The 15,453-nt window shown below is 39.4% G+C and overlaps 1 protein-coding gene across 3 annotated transcripts in view; it reads right to left on the minus strand.

The window, feature by feature from the left end:
- LOC112125929 (dystrophin-like) overlaps positions 1-15,453 on the minus strand; it is a 1,989,526-nt gene that overhangs the window by 35,725 nt on the left and 1,938,348 nt on the right. For 2 of the 3 annotated variants that reach the window (XM_026648920.1, XM_026648910.1), the window contains 4 exons: positions 6,727-6,893; positions 4,346-4,457; positions 1,326-1,462; positions 516-554 (listed from right to left, as the gene is read on the minus strand). In XM_026648920.1, coding sequence (XP_026504705.1) covers positions 516-554; positions 1,326-1,462; positions 4,346-4,457; positions 6,727-6,893 — 455 coding nt within the window. The remainder of the gene's footprint in view (positions 1-515; positions 555-1,325; positions 1,463-4,345; positions 4,458-6,726; positions 6,894-15,453) is intronic. The other variant, XM_026648914.1, reaches the window with a different exon arrangement.

Consider the following 15,453-nt stretch of genomic DNA (forward strand, 5'->3'; position numbering starts at 1 on the left):
TCAGAATACCTTCTAAAACAAAAAAGACTGTAATAAAATATCCAATGAATTGTTGATTTTCATGGGGATGGGGTGGGGAGGGGTTGTGTATGTGTGCATGAGAGTAAGTAAAACTTTAAATTATGGCCTTAACTGTAAGACCACTGTCATCTCTGAAATTTTTGAAAAAACAAAGTTCAGTGTATATAATCTGAAATACATTTAGTTTACAATCAAGGAGTCTGCTCTTATTCAGAAATAACACACTCTCATAAGCATTGGTAGGGCTGTGCACCAAAATCCCTAATAATCAGATGAGAATACACCCTCCAGAGAGAGTATACATTTCACGATGCCTGGGAAACCCTGGTGTTATCCCATTCTACTGATCTGGAATAAAAATTATTCTTTCAGAAAGGCTATCAAGAAAAAAAATAAACAAAGAAGGAAGTGAACATATGTAAAAACTAAATAAAAACAAAACAAAAAAGTGAGGGAACGCAGCTGCAGCAGCACACTTCAGCAAAAGTACTCACGCAGAATCTACTGGCCAGAAGTTGATCAGAGTAACAGGACTGCAAGACAAAAAATGAGGAGGTGAAGAGAGAGAGGCAGAAAAACTCAGCAGCAAAATAATTACAGAAAGATTAAAAAAACCACAACAACTGAAAAACAGAAAATCCAACAGACCAACGTGAATGACCATGAAAAGCATCTAACCAAAAGGTGGGAAATAAAATCAAAATATTAATTAAAAGAAAAAGAGAGATAACAAGCTGTTGTGCAACTTCCATTAAACAACTAATTATTATAAACTTGTTGTAAAGTTAAAAGAAGGTAAGGCCAGTCATTGATCAATGAGCATCATCACTGGTTTTGTTTGTTTGTTTGTAAATACAATGAGTTCAAGTCATTTTGTGTGACCACAAACACGTGTAGAGAAAAGAGTAAGCTAGGCTGTGGCAATCAAATTAAAAACAAAAACAAAAAAACCCTCACTAAAGAGATACCACCTTTTGGAAGAAAGTCAAAATGTAATGCTAAGATCGCTAGTTTCCAAATTACCTTATCCATTTTAAGGCCTTTCAAGAAAATCAATGCAGTAGGAGGTATTTTTCTTTTGCTAATTGAAGTTTAAATTATTGTAAAGATAGGTGAAAAAAGATGAAGGAAATGGCAATTGAAATGTCAGCTTGTGTTTTCCTTTCAGCCATAGTAAACAAAAATGAAAAAAATAAAAAGAGGCTTTACGCATTAAGGAAGTGAAGGGAGTTGGTGCCAGCTGGGGAGCTCGAGGAGCATATCAAATGATATACTACTTATTTGCTTTAGAGCTAACTACTCACGTTTCCATGTTGTCTCCCTCCAAGACAGTTTGCACAGGCAGATAGCCCATTCTTGGGTGCTTTGCAAAATACCGTTTTGTTCGGAATTTGTTTTTCAGTACCTTGGCAAAGTCGCGGACATCTTCTCCTGAAGTTGTCTGAAAGCAACACCACAATGAAATCACCCTCTAATTATTATTGTCCTTGATCATCTTTTCTTCTGCTAGATCAGGGGTTGACAACCTCTGGCATGCGGCTCGCCAGGGTAAGCACCCTGGCGGGCTGGGCCAGTTTGTTTACCTGCCGCGTCGGCAGGTTCGGCCGATTGCGGCTCCCACTGGCCGCGGTTCGCCGTCCCAGGCCAATGGGGGCTGTGGGAAGCAGCTCGGGCGAGGGATATGCTGGCTGCGACTTCCCGAAATTGCCTTGCCTTTATTCTGACTCAACCCTCTTCAGGTAAGGAGAAGCTGTTGTGTTCTTTGGATCTGGTATGAGTTCTCAAGTTCTTCTTGAACAGGACTAAAAATCACAGATCCTCAAGTTTCTTGTTTAATATGTGGAAAATCCACCACACACTCCACTGTTAGTGGACACATTCAGGTATTTTGGAAGCTTACATCAAAGAAGGCATTCTTGGCCGACTGACAGTTAAATTGTCTATAAGGTTGATGGCTTTGTCTTGGGCTGAGGCAGCAAACACTTTGGTGTTTAAAATCTTTCAGAGGGGGCCACTGTAATTCTTTTTGTTCATTTTCAAATCATTACATTCTGGACACTGAGGACTCAGTGGATGTTTTGTTCAGTCATACAGTACTTAGGGTTATTTTTCAGTTAAAAAAATAGCTCAGAGACTTTTGGCACTACATGCTCAAATTTTTTCCAGTTTAATCCTCTCCTAATTCAGCTATGCACAACTAATTAGTATGGATTGCTGCAGCTCAGAACTAAAGAAGATTTTTACCATCTGTGAAATGGGTTCTTAAGACTGAGCTCAGCAATCTGCATGCACTCTCAGTTTTCTGTTTTTCATTATTTTGCCTGTTACTAATTTGAATTTCTTATATCTCTATGGAAAAGTGCACTGGGTCCTATAATAGACTCAAAGGAGTGAACATTGTGAATGGGAAATTCTCATTCTTATTGTTTCATTTACCTCCAATCATTTGAGGGACAGAAATTCCCATTAGTTAGAGCTCTGTTGTCAAAACCCATCATTCAGGTAAAAATGGTGGTAGCAGAGGTGTTATTCTGTGTACTGTATACATTTTTTTCATGAAGTCTTTGCTTCATTTGCTAGGAGAATAAAGGTGGCAAGAAGAAACAATAACCAACTCAGTGAGATTCCTGACCCCAACTACAGTTGTGAGGAATGAACAAATGTGCTCTAATGATCTGAAGATTAGTGTGCTCTAGCAATGCTTACAGTAGAATAATCAGTTCAGATTTGTCTGTGGTGTTCTAGACTTTCCCTCTGAAATGAGCAACAGTACAACACATCATCATTTCCAGCAATGTCAGTCAATGAAGAAAGGGCAGGAAAGGATAAAGCGTATGGAGAGTTTTGGTGAAAAGCTGGCAGAAGCAAATGTATTGTACACTCGCAGAGATTCACACCAGGCAGTGCCATACCCTCCAATACACAGTGAACTGCATGTTTTAGAAAATAGTATGCATGTCATAAAGAAAATAATGGTTGAAGTCAAAAACAAATAATGCTGTAATGAAAATATATCATAAAAATGGACAGAAACTTTATTCTTGCCTCATTATAACATCTTAGGGGTATATATTTTCCTCTCTGCTTTTTTAACTCCCCATTCATTGAGACAAGCTTACAACCCTTATTCTACCTTGCACGTGTCCCTTAGTCTGCATACAAATTAGATACAAACATTTTTAGTTTCCCAGTGGGTATGTATTACTTTGATGGTTTTATTTTAAACATTTACATTTGACCAGCAGACAAAAATATAGGATCTTGTGATCACTAAACCACATTATGAACTGGAAGCCAGACTGTGGAGTGCATCAAAACTGCACAAAATGCAGGTTGCTGGGTCTGCAAAAGTGGCTTAAAGCTCAGTACAGGGGCAGTCCTTCTGCACCACATAAGAGCGCTCTGATTTACACACAGCTACAATGGACACATGGAGCCAAAAATACACTTGAGAAGTGGTGTGGTACATGATGATCTTACCTCTTCCACATTTTCCTCTTACAGGGGAAGGTAAAGAGCTGCCTTGTCTGCTCTATGCCATGGGAGAATCATCCTTACATGAATAACCCTCCCTGGACCAGTTAAACAGGGTTTAGGGCCAGATAACACGAGTGGTGAAGCACAAAGCAGAGGCATTTCACTGGAAAATCTGGCTCTTGGTCTCCAGATGTGAAAATCCAGTTCATTATTTTTAAGTACCTCCTAGATCTTTACATATCACTATATCATCTTACAACAAAACACCACCACTAGTATGCTGAGAATAATTTTGCAGCTGAAGAGACAGTCATGACCAAACAAAAATATCCACAATCTGTCAAAACAGCTATCACATTAAACTAATTCTATTAGTGACTGATCTTTCAGTACAGAGCTTATTATGCACTTAAAGTACACTGGGAAAAAGAATGGAGGTGCTAACTTGGAAGGGCCCTCATTGATATATTGTGAGTTGATTTTCCCCCCCTACCCATAAGATACAAATAGATTTTTCAAGAATCCTAGCCTTACTGTAGAATACATAAAATCAATTATTTAACACTGAGCACAGAACCCATTAGCATATAATGAATGATTTTGATATAGCGTTGTATAAACAATGAAGTAACTGGGAGTTAAGGTTTATTGCCTTTCAAACCATTACTGTTATTCCTCACTGTGCATTTCAAAATGCTAGGCTCTAAAGACTGGGGTGTATAAAAGGTGACTTAATTACAGAAAAAAAAAATCCTACACAAATGCTCTGTTAGCTTGCACATAGCAACTGAAGCTTTTTACTTCTACATAATAATCAACATTAAGGGTCACTGAGGCAGATACCTACCGGTGTGCAGTACTCCACCATTGGATAGTGCATTTTATGGCCTTTTGCCACTCGGCCAGAAAAGAAACAGCTTTGGCAGATGTCATAGTTAAAGTGCTTTAAGCTTCTGTACCTGATGGAGGGAGGAAAAAATTGCTGTTAGAACTTCATAGCCTATCATAACTGAATTTTGTTTCAATTTGTAAAATAGTTTCCTCTGCCAATAGCTCCTTTCCCCCCAAGATTGGCTGTACACAATGCACTGTACAGTAAGCATAATAAGATGTTTGTTTGCCATATAGGGCCAATATAGAGCAATTTGAAGCGAGGTGATTATAAAATTACTTATACATTTGCAAAAAAATAGAATCACAAAAATTATAGTAATTACAGGGGAATATCGGGAAAGCACAGATGCCAAAGGAAAACCGAACCAATGTCATTAAAAAAAATATACAAAATGTACCCGCACATTTCTGATGAGCTGAAATTAATGTCAGTTATTTTTATCCCTCTTACCCTTCCTGTCATCACACCTCCTAACCAAATAATTTCAACTAAAAATGCCCCTTAAATAACCCCAGGAAACTCTGTTGTGTTCTGCACATTAAATAGCAATATGTTTGAGTTCTGTCTAGTTTCTTTATTATAATAGCTTGCATGTATGAAGAGCCTTCAAATTAAAAGATCTCAATGCACATTTACAAACATCCATTTAGCCTCAGCACTTATTATATCTGTTACATTGCAGTGTGGGAAGGAGCCAGGAAAAACAGAGTCTGTGTTGTTTTAAGAGGTTCATTAGCAATAATTTCAAGTGAGAGAGTTAACAGCACTGTTTCTAGGTGTAGTCAGTCTCACAGTTATTAACTCTCTAAATGCCTTCCATCACAATGTGTATTTTGAAGATGTGAAAACTGAGGCACACACACTATCTAAGCATAATTTACATACCACAGTAATAGATGCCCTGGAAATACTTAAGAGACATACTAGATAGGTAAAATTAGATTAGATTTTATGCACATATGTAGCCAAGATCTGCTCGCTCCCAGTCCAGTGCCTTAACCAGAAGGCTATCCAGTCCCCTGACAGCCCTGGCTCACAACAATAGCTCCCTTTGACTTTGTTTGAATAATTATGGAGACACAGTAAGTAAATAGGCATTTTCTTATATTGCATTTGGAAATAGGAAAGTATAGAAAGCTTTCTAGATGGAGTAACCTACTCGCAATCCCATCGCCTCCTTCAATAATGTTTACCATCCCCAAGTTGAAATATGCACTGGGAGAAAAGGCACAAGGAGATTAATTCAGATAGCAAGGGAACTGATACAATGACCAAAAAACAGGGATTTTTTAATATTTAAAAAAGCACCTCCTCCAGCTATCAGGGGGAAAAGTGAGAAGGAAGCGAGATACTTTCCCACAGCATCTCCACCTAAAGCCATCATTCAAACCCTCAAATGTAGGGCAAAATGATGACATCTTTATATGAATGCTGCCTGCCCTCTGTTGAATATCTGGGCTTTAGAAACAGCATTATAAAAAGCTCTTTGTAAACAGCATGATACACAGAAGTATAAATATCAATGGTAAAAAGACCATGATGAATAAAAAGCACACAAACCATACAAAGCAGCTATTAGGAAACAAAGTGATAAAACAAGTCTAAGCATAATTGAAAGTGAGTATTTACTTAGCTGTTAAGTGGATTCTGAACAGGCATACCAATACATAGCCATTTTACAACACAGTGATTTATTCATTGCTATAGTAACCACGGGGTCATCCAGATATTTAAATCCATCAGCAACATTTCAGAATCAAGAACTTCTGATTATTGTTAAATAAGAGATGTTTACCAGAAGATAGGCCGAGTAGATTCTGTGTAAAGCAATGATCATAATATAACGGTATTTCTAGCACACTAGGTTAAATAGTCCACCAATTAAACTCTCTTTCTCCGAAAAATATATAAATAGCCCTGGAATTTTGTGCTTCTGTGATTTTTTCTGTTCATTTGCATGCTTTTATATCATCATGGAAAGCAATTCATTAGGATCCAATCCAGAAAACATTATCATGTTTACAGAATAGATGGAATATAAAGTAAACTCTATAGTTACTAGGACAATCCACCAATCCTTTGGTAGGGGAGGAGGAGGACTGACAGGAAAAGAAGCATTTGATTTGAATTATCCCCCCCCACTCAAGACTGTTGTGCTCAATTCATGGATATAGTTCTCCCTGTAGGATAGCAGTACTTGCTTGTTTGTTTATTTTTTATATTTGCTAAATCAAAGGAATAAAAACAGAAACATTCTCTCCTGGGTAAGAGAGAGAGATCTTAGTATGCTAAGCGGCTGAAAGTACTGTAGCAGAAGGGGTATTATTTTGTACCTGAATCCAATAATGGGACACTCCTTACAGATGTTACACTTAGCTTGGTGTTTGGCAGTTTCAGCAGCAGCCACCCTGTGCAACACTGGCAGCCATACCATGGACTGTGGTTCCAGCCTCATCCAATCCAAGAACAGGGCTGCTTCAATTTCTGGCTTGTTATTGGCCTGTGAGAGAGGATGAATAAAGACAAGGACTCAGCAAAGAACAGCATCCCGATGACTGCCTGTCCAACCCACCAGCCTCCTCACCCTTACCTTGTCACTGAGCCTTCAAACCTGGTCAACTCTCCCATGCATCAACCCTAAATGCCACTTCCAGGACCTTCTCCTCAAGAAGCACTGCTCAGTTTCCTGAATAATGCGTTCCCTCATTCTGAACTCCACTTCATTCCCTTTAACATCTCTAACTTTTCTGTGGCACACTTATGATCTCCAACCCATTGACATCTCCGTGCTCTCATCCTGCTCCTCTCGTCTCCTTTACTGGCTATATAGAGGATTCTTTGAGCTCCACTCATTCTTCCATCTGTTCCTCTTTTGTCCCTTTCTCCCATCACGTCATGCCTCCTAACGACCTGTAGCATTGGCTCACACCCAACATCCTCTTCCTCCATTCCTAGACCTGTGCCACTGAACTCCACTGGAGAAAATCCAAGGACCACACGATCTTCCTCCATTACAGATCTGTCCACTTCTCCTTCAGTACTGCCATCTTCTTTGCTAAACAACTCTTCCTCTCTCTCACTGAGTCCTAGATTAAAAACCCTATAGCGTATTCACTACCTTTCAGTACCTCTCTAAGTCCCTTTTCTCCACCCTGAACACTTTCTTCTCTTCCCAGCATCTGATTTCCTCCAATTCCCCATATTCTCTCTCAACTCCTGGCACTAATTCTGAGATCATTTCTCTATATCCAACACCTCCACCTATTCACTCGACCCCATTGCTAGGCAAATCTTGGGAGTTCATAATCCATCCATATCTTTCTTGACCTCTCTGCCACCTCAGGTCCTGGTTCAGCAAAGCATTAAAATATGTGCTTAATGTTAAGCAGAAGTAGTCCCATCAAATCGAGTACTTAAGTAGGTAACTAGATCAGGCACTATGACAACACAGAATATCTATTTCATGGCACTGTCCTCTCTTGGTTCTTTTCGTATCTATCCAATGTTTCTTCATTTTCTTTTTCCCCATTCCTCTTTTGTAGAAGTCTCACAGGTCCCTTGGATGTCTCTCTTCCTTTTACATCTTATCTGCTTAGATGATTCTAACTACCATCTCTGACAGTGATTACTCATACATCTAATTCTTCACTCTTTCCCCACCTTCCTGCACGGAGACCTGCAATCTAGTTTGTCTTTCTGACATTGCTTGGATGGTTCGCCAACAATTTCAGCTTACCACAGTTAAATCTGAGTTTCTTATTTTTTCACCTTTAGGAATTTATTTTTCATTTTTTTTTCTCCTTCTCTCGTCTGCTTTCCCCATTCTTAATTGCTACCGACAAAATTACCATCTTCTTTGACTCACAGGCTTGCAACATGAGAATCATTTTTGACTGCCCCTTCTCCAGTTTCCTGTATGTCCAGCACATACTCATATTTTGTGGTTTGTTCCTCGACAGCATTTTGAATGTCCAGCCCCATTTTCTAAGACGGGGTAGTCAAAAGGCAAACCAGGGGCCAAATGTGGACTGCCAGACACTTTTGAACGGACCACAAAACCTTTTTATTTCTTTATTATCGTTATTTCTGTATTTTCTTCTCTGGTGTTTGGACCTTGACTATACCTTGACCAAGAAATTTGGACCTTTACAAAAAATAATTGATTACCCCTGTTCTAAGATCCCACAGCTAAAGCCAGCCCAGGCATTGGATATCTCCTGCTTTGATTACTTCAACCTACTCTTCTCTTCAGCCTCCCTGATTCTAATATTGCTTTCCCTTCCTGGTGCAGTCAAAGGGAAACCATTAAAATGACTTTTTGAATCTGATGCTGACAATGTAATCTCCCCCACCTCTTTGAATTCCTCTATGAACTCCCCCTTTCCCACTACATCATATTTAAACTTTTTTGTACTTACCTTAAAGGCCTACACAACTTTGACTTGGACTATATATTGGGAGTTTAGTCCTCTCATCTCCTCCACTCTGCCAAGGATACCAACTTTGATGTCCCAATATTCACCTTCTAGCAATCCTGTTTCTGTGTGTCTCTCAACCCTCTCCCCCGCCCATAGTGGATGTTCTCCCAGTAGTTTGGATATTCATTCAAATCCTTCCCAATGAAATGCGTTAGTAGTTAATAATTATAATTTTTTTAAAAATTCCAAACCCTAGTTATTTTCTAGTTGGGATTTCCAGTACATCCCTGTCCTCTCTGTGTCTGCCTTTTATATTTTAAAGGTCCACAGAGCAAGCATTGTCTTCACTTTGTGGCACCAAACACACTCTACATAATTAAATTTATTTAAACAATAATAAATATTAACTTTCAGTGCTAATGTATCAAATACATGGGCCAGAATGATTTGGGGATTGAATGTTTTGTTCAAGATTCAGAGTATCTTTACAATATCACCTGATGCTTCTCACTTTAGTAGCACCCCAGTCTGATCAGCTACCAGAGGGAACACTGACACAAATTTTGGTGGGAAAAACCTCTACATTGGTTAAAAATACAGGGATGGAGAGAGAATAGGAGGGGGAAAACAACTCAAGTTGCTTTGTTTTTTAACACTGTTTACAACTTTGGTCACCCAATTCACTGTCAATAATTGCAAATGGGATAAGATGTCAAAAGCCGCCCAGAGCGACATCCTCCTTGCTCTTCCCAAAAATATCTTCTAAATAATGCATTCCTTTAACTTTGACCTAAAACACTGCATCAGTTTGATTAATTAGAATAAAGGCTTTGTTTTTTCTTGTGATTTTTATGCTAATTTGGGAAACGGTCAGAAAATATAAGGGTTCCACTGGCTACATTAGAGACCAGTATAAATGGGTTTCCAATATTGTAATAATATTAGAAAACAATAGAGGGTTCCATTTTTTATACATCTCTTGTATGAAATTAGAATAATCTTCTTTGATGCACTGCATTACAGCCAATGGATTGTGCATTAAACCCACCTCGCCTGACCTTCGTTTTTCTTAGCTATGGTATTTTTAAAAGGAAACACTCACTGGAGCAAAGAGAACACAAAAGAACAAGTATAACCACCACAGTAACAAATCACAGCTCTAATTCAATAATTTGCTGACTATGTTTAGAATGATGCACATTGTCTTTCACTGAAGAATCTCAAAGCACTTTACAAACATCAATTCATTCTAGACATCCCTGTGAGGTGGGGCACAAAGCATTACTACTGTATCCTCATTTTAAGATAGAGTAATTGGAGCACAGAGAGTGCTCAAGTGACTTACCCCCCAAGGTCACTCAATGAGTCAGTGTCAGTCAGGAACTGAACTGCTGAGTCATTGCTTTCACTTATGCTCTAACTACCAGACAATACTCTTTACGTTCTCCCAGACATTCTCTGTCTTCCAAAGTATTGATGGGAGTATCTGTTTAATATGCTATTTCTAGTACAAAAAGATGAATTCTGTATTGAAATGCTGCAGTGTGTGTTGTAGACAGAATAAAAATGAGCAACCCAAAGCATCAGCCCATCCTTTTGTAGTCGCTTTAAGTTTGCAGGAAAAAAAGTTGCTCTAAAGAAACACCTCCTGTAACATTCAAAAATCCATTTTAAATCTGCAGTCACTGTTAATTGCTAATGGTCCTAAAAGTTGACTATCCAACTACTTGGTATACAGCTCGTACAAAACCTGTGCTTTGGGAGATTAGCTGCATTAAAATGTTTCAAAACTGGTTATGAATTACATTACATGAAGATTTAAAGCCACATGGAGAAAAGCTGGTCAGGGTCGGACAGTATAGGACAGACAGTTCTTTACTGTTCCCTGAGCTGCTATTATATTTTCCTTAATAACCTCTAAATCCAGTAAAGGCAGCAGCTGAAGATTTTACATAAGGGAAAAAGTCTGCATTCAGACAGAACATATCTGAAGCAACAAGAGCAAGCTGTAAAGAATATTAATGACTCCTTTCTTCAACACATTTCTATGGAACTCCCAATTTTTATGGTAATAACGGAGTGAATCATAAAGCAAAATTCATAAAGCCTTTCCCAGCTTACAAATAACAATTTGTTATGGAGGGATATTCAAATTCATTATACTTCAGACATCTGTTTTTCTGCATTTGTTTGCCAAAAAACAATTGAAAGGAGGGGGAAGCAGGGTAATTTTTTGCATCTTTATGCAATGATCAGGAGCTGACTATTTCTGCCACCGCCCTCCCCCCGGATTTAAGCTCTTCCTCCCCTTTTGCTCATTCTGGTTTTTTTAAATGTATACTGTATCAATTTGAGGACAGATCAAATTTATGTCTGTGTTGTAAAATACTGCCTTATTTCTCAATGTACAAAGTAGTAGTCCAGCAGAATCAGACATATTTTCAGTCACATACATATTATCTTCTGTAATGCTGCAATTTGGGAAATAAGTTATAAAAATAATAATATTCACTTAATAGTGTTTTCCATCCAAGATCTTATATTAAGCTTCATTCATAGCAACCTGGGACAGTAGATAAATATTATCCCCATTTTTCAGATGAGGAAACAGATACAAAATTTACATGATTTGCCCAATGTGACAAACACAAAATAAGTTTGTGACAAAGCCAGGAATAGAACCTATGTCTTCCAACATCCAATCCTGCTTTTTTCGGCTAAGACTATCATTCCTTTTTCCTGGTCTCAATGGCTTAATAATATATTTATGCCTTCCTACGCAGCCAGCTTTCCTTCCCATCCCTGGATGTGTTAAAAAAGGGTAAATAAAGATGACAAGAAGAGTCAATGCTCCACAGTTTCCAAGGCAAGTGCTATTTCATGGTCAAACCTGAGAAGGCAATCACAATGACATGACATGAGCTAGGCTCTGCCATACGGACCGCTTAAGCCATTCTTAACCCTTGGAGTGTCTAATATGATGACTTTGATCTCTTGCATTATACTAAACCAGTCTAGTCATGGTGTTAGTGACACGTCAAATATAAATGAAATAAATTATTCTAACTGATGACATTACTGGTAAGGCTTAAACGTTCCATTCATTATCACTGAAAAAACCAGATCTTTCTTCTTTTCCCCAGCCTTGCTCTTACCATTTTAACACCCCTCTGTACAGAAGATCACTTTTAGATCTGCTCAGGTTTGCTTCTGAAAGCCAGTCTCATTAAGTTTTTGCTTCCATACAAACAGGCCCACAACTTCCTACCGAAATAACACCAGAGGAAGTGCAGTTTTATGCCATTTATAGCACAGCAGCTTGCAGAGGGATTTGTTAGAACCCTGTACGCCAGCTGCACAAAGAGGATGCACCTATTGATGATACAATGATTTTAATGGTGTTTGTCTATTTGTCATATTTCAGTTATTCATCCTGGACATTGTTATTCCTTTTTTGTATTGCAATTGTGGCCTACGGTCGCAATCAGGATCAGGGCACAGACACATAGGAATACATGGCCCAAACCCCAAAGAGATTATAAACCTTTATTCCAGCTTCGGTTTGTCAGAGTACGTACTTCAGGAGTGGGCACACAGTTAAAATAGTTGTAAAAATATCTCAATCTTTCTTTTTCACCGATACAGTATACATAGATCCATAACAAATGTAGACTGTTGAAAGTCACGGTTATTTTCTTTGTATGTTTATGAATAGAATAGTATATCTGATGTTAGATATAAACTAATTGTATGTCCTCCCCTACTTGTTTCATGTGGATAACATTCTATATAAAAACTCCAGCCATACATCCAATTTCAGTGGGGAAAAACATCCTAAAATAATTTTACAGCATAAGTAAACAAACACCCCTCACATTTCACAAAGGTATTGGGGGAACAGCAGCTACATTTTCGTACAATGAATTGAACTAACCTGCTGACCTGTGGCTCTTCTTTTGCTCCCATTTCTTAGTTTCAACATCATTGTAACCCATGGAAGAAAGGTGTGTGTAACACCTAAATCATAATGGTATAATTTTTATTTTTATCACTTAGGCCCTGTCTATACTGGCCAAGGAAAGTATGTTAGCAATTTTCCAGCATGATTCACTAGAAAAATACTGCTGTGGTTTCCTTGGCCAGTAAACAAGATGAGCAAGGCCTCAAAGGAGCACTGTCATGGCTGACATGCTCTGTATAGCATCTTTTCAGTTTTACCTTACAAATGAACCCGACATGGGAAACACTAAACTTTCACTCAACAAAAACTAGAGGTAAAGTACCTTTAAATGCAAGATCATGCAAGCTCACCACACTTGCCGACGACACACGACAAACATAATTTTCTTTGCTTGTAACACTGCCTTACCTCCCAAGAGCATTTATCATGTTTAATAAGGAAGAGAAAGTAGTACCTTCACACCCCCACAATACAATACTGAGAAAATTCACGCAACTTTTCATGGACCTTACAGATAATCTTTATGTACTGTGACTCAAGCATTTTCATCAAGTTTTTTTGACCTCAGTTAAGATTTTTGCCTCTAAAACACCTCAAAATATAATTACATTTTTCTAGTTTGGGGAGGATATTCCCAGTTGTATAAGCAATATATTATTATATTCTACATCACATCCTTGCTCCTCACAGTTACTATTAGCACCTCTTTTCTTTATTCAGAAAGGATGAAAAAAAAAACAAGCCTCCAAGCTGGTGGGAAGAAAAATAAAATGAAAGCAGCAGCCTAAAGTAAAAAACTCATTCCTTAGGACAAAGAATGTGCTTGTGGGAATGGCAAGTATTTTATTACCATTTGCACAGGCTGTTATAAACAGCAGTGCTGAGAACACTTGCATGTTGACAGAACAAGACTGCCCTCCCCCACCATTCTCAAGGACTTATACTTCAAACAAAGACCGGTGGAGATTTCCCCGTTATCTCCTGGTACAGTAAACATCACATTTTCATGTTGCTGTGCATGAACAGACAAGGCTGTTGCCAGGGCACCTAACCTAAGGGGGTTGGGAGAGTGAATTTTGAAATACATGTTTGCTGCTGACTTTCTAACGTGTCTGAAAGTTATTACTAGGTTATGATCAGCACAAGTAACTAAAACAAATAAATATATAAATACAAGGAATAAATAAACCCCGAAGTACAATTCTTAGTCCTTAAAAGAGACATATGAAGAAAGACCTAACATCAGACAACGTTTGGACACAACAGTGCACAAAGCACACATCCCCTGATTTATTTTTCTATATTAAATTATTTCCCTTCAAGAAAATCCCAGAAGGAGAAGGTGGAGAGGAGAGAGAAAGGAATGTGCAGCAGTGTCATTCCACCCACAAGCTCTGTGTGCTACTCTCTCCTCCCTCTCTATTTCAGGGACTCCAGGCAATCTTCCACCCCTTTCCTCATGCCAGGAGCTGTGACCTTTATAACACCCTCCTCCATACAGTTGACATCACCCCAGTTTGGGAGGCCCCCATTCCAGGGTCTCTGTGTTCCCCCCATCTCCTGCCCTCAGGTGCCCCACTTTCAACCACCCCATCTCTATTCCCCTTACTCCAATTCCCTGCTTCCGTGCCTGCCCACCCATTTCCCCCTTTCTGAGCCCCTGCTTCCCTCAGCACCACAATTCTCCTCCTCCACCCATTCCCTTACAGGTCCCTGCTTTTCCTCTCTCCGCCCTGCCTCCCACAGAAACACTCTCCACTTCTCTCCTTCCAGGTCCCTGAGAGACCCTGCTTTCTCCTTCCCATTGGCAAATACACTCCCCTACCCTCCTCCCCGAGTCCTCTCTGGGGGCCTGCTTCCTCTCCCTCACTGCCATCTGGGTCCCTACTTCCCCCACCACCATCGCCCCATCCCTAAGGTCCTTGCTGCTTTGCCCTCACCCCCACTCTTGCCCTTTCCACACACTCTGCCCTCCCTTTCCCTCCTCCCTGGATCCCCAATTCCCACCCTACAAACCCTCCTCATAAAGGCTCTCTTACTTCTATTAGAGTTGAGGTTATAATCTCTCCAGGCACCAAGTTAAGGTTCTGCCTCTGATGTGAGAAGGCAGCAGCAGGGGGAACCAAAAAGATTCCTCTGCCTGCAGCACTGGGCAGTCTGGGGGCCCTGATTTTCCTGTGAATCAGGCTCTTTCAGTGTTTTGATTTGTATCAGATTCAACAGGATTCTGCCCACTGATGGCTAAATAGTCCCAGAAATTTTGGAATTGGTTGTATGCAGTGTTCCAAAGCTATCATATTATATCCAAATACACAAACAGAGAAATGCAGCTGAGTGTTACACCTTGCTTTGGTCGGCCAAATATCTTCCTGAAACGTGTTTTCCTCCATGTCACAAATATATCCATTTTACTGTATTTTCTACTGTATACCCACAAGCCTGGGTCCTTTTTACAAAAACGATTTGTTAAAATTCCTATTCCCCACCTTTTGTTCAAAATAGTTTTGTGACTATTACTGTAGTTTCCATGGGAGAAGGGAAGGGGCAGGCTCCATAGAGACCTGAATGAGTGGGGAGCAGATTTACATGTCCCCTTCAGCAACCTGTGGAGCAGCTGTCGCATTATTCTGTGTTGGTCTGACAAAACCTAAAAACGCAACACAGAGCCCCCCTACAAACCC

The sequence above is a fragment of the Terrapene carolina genome, unplaced genomic scaffold (assembly GCF_002925995.2).
Source record: "Terrapene carolina triunguis isolate 2854851 unplaced genomic scaffold, T_m_triunguis-2.0 Scaffold22, whole genome shotgun sequence".
Lineage (NCBI taxonomy): Eukaryota > Metazoa > Chordata > Testudines > Emydidae > Terrapene > Terrapene triunguis.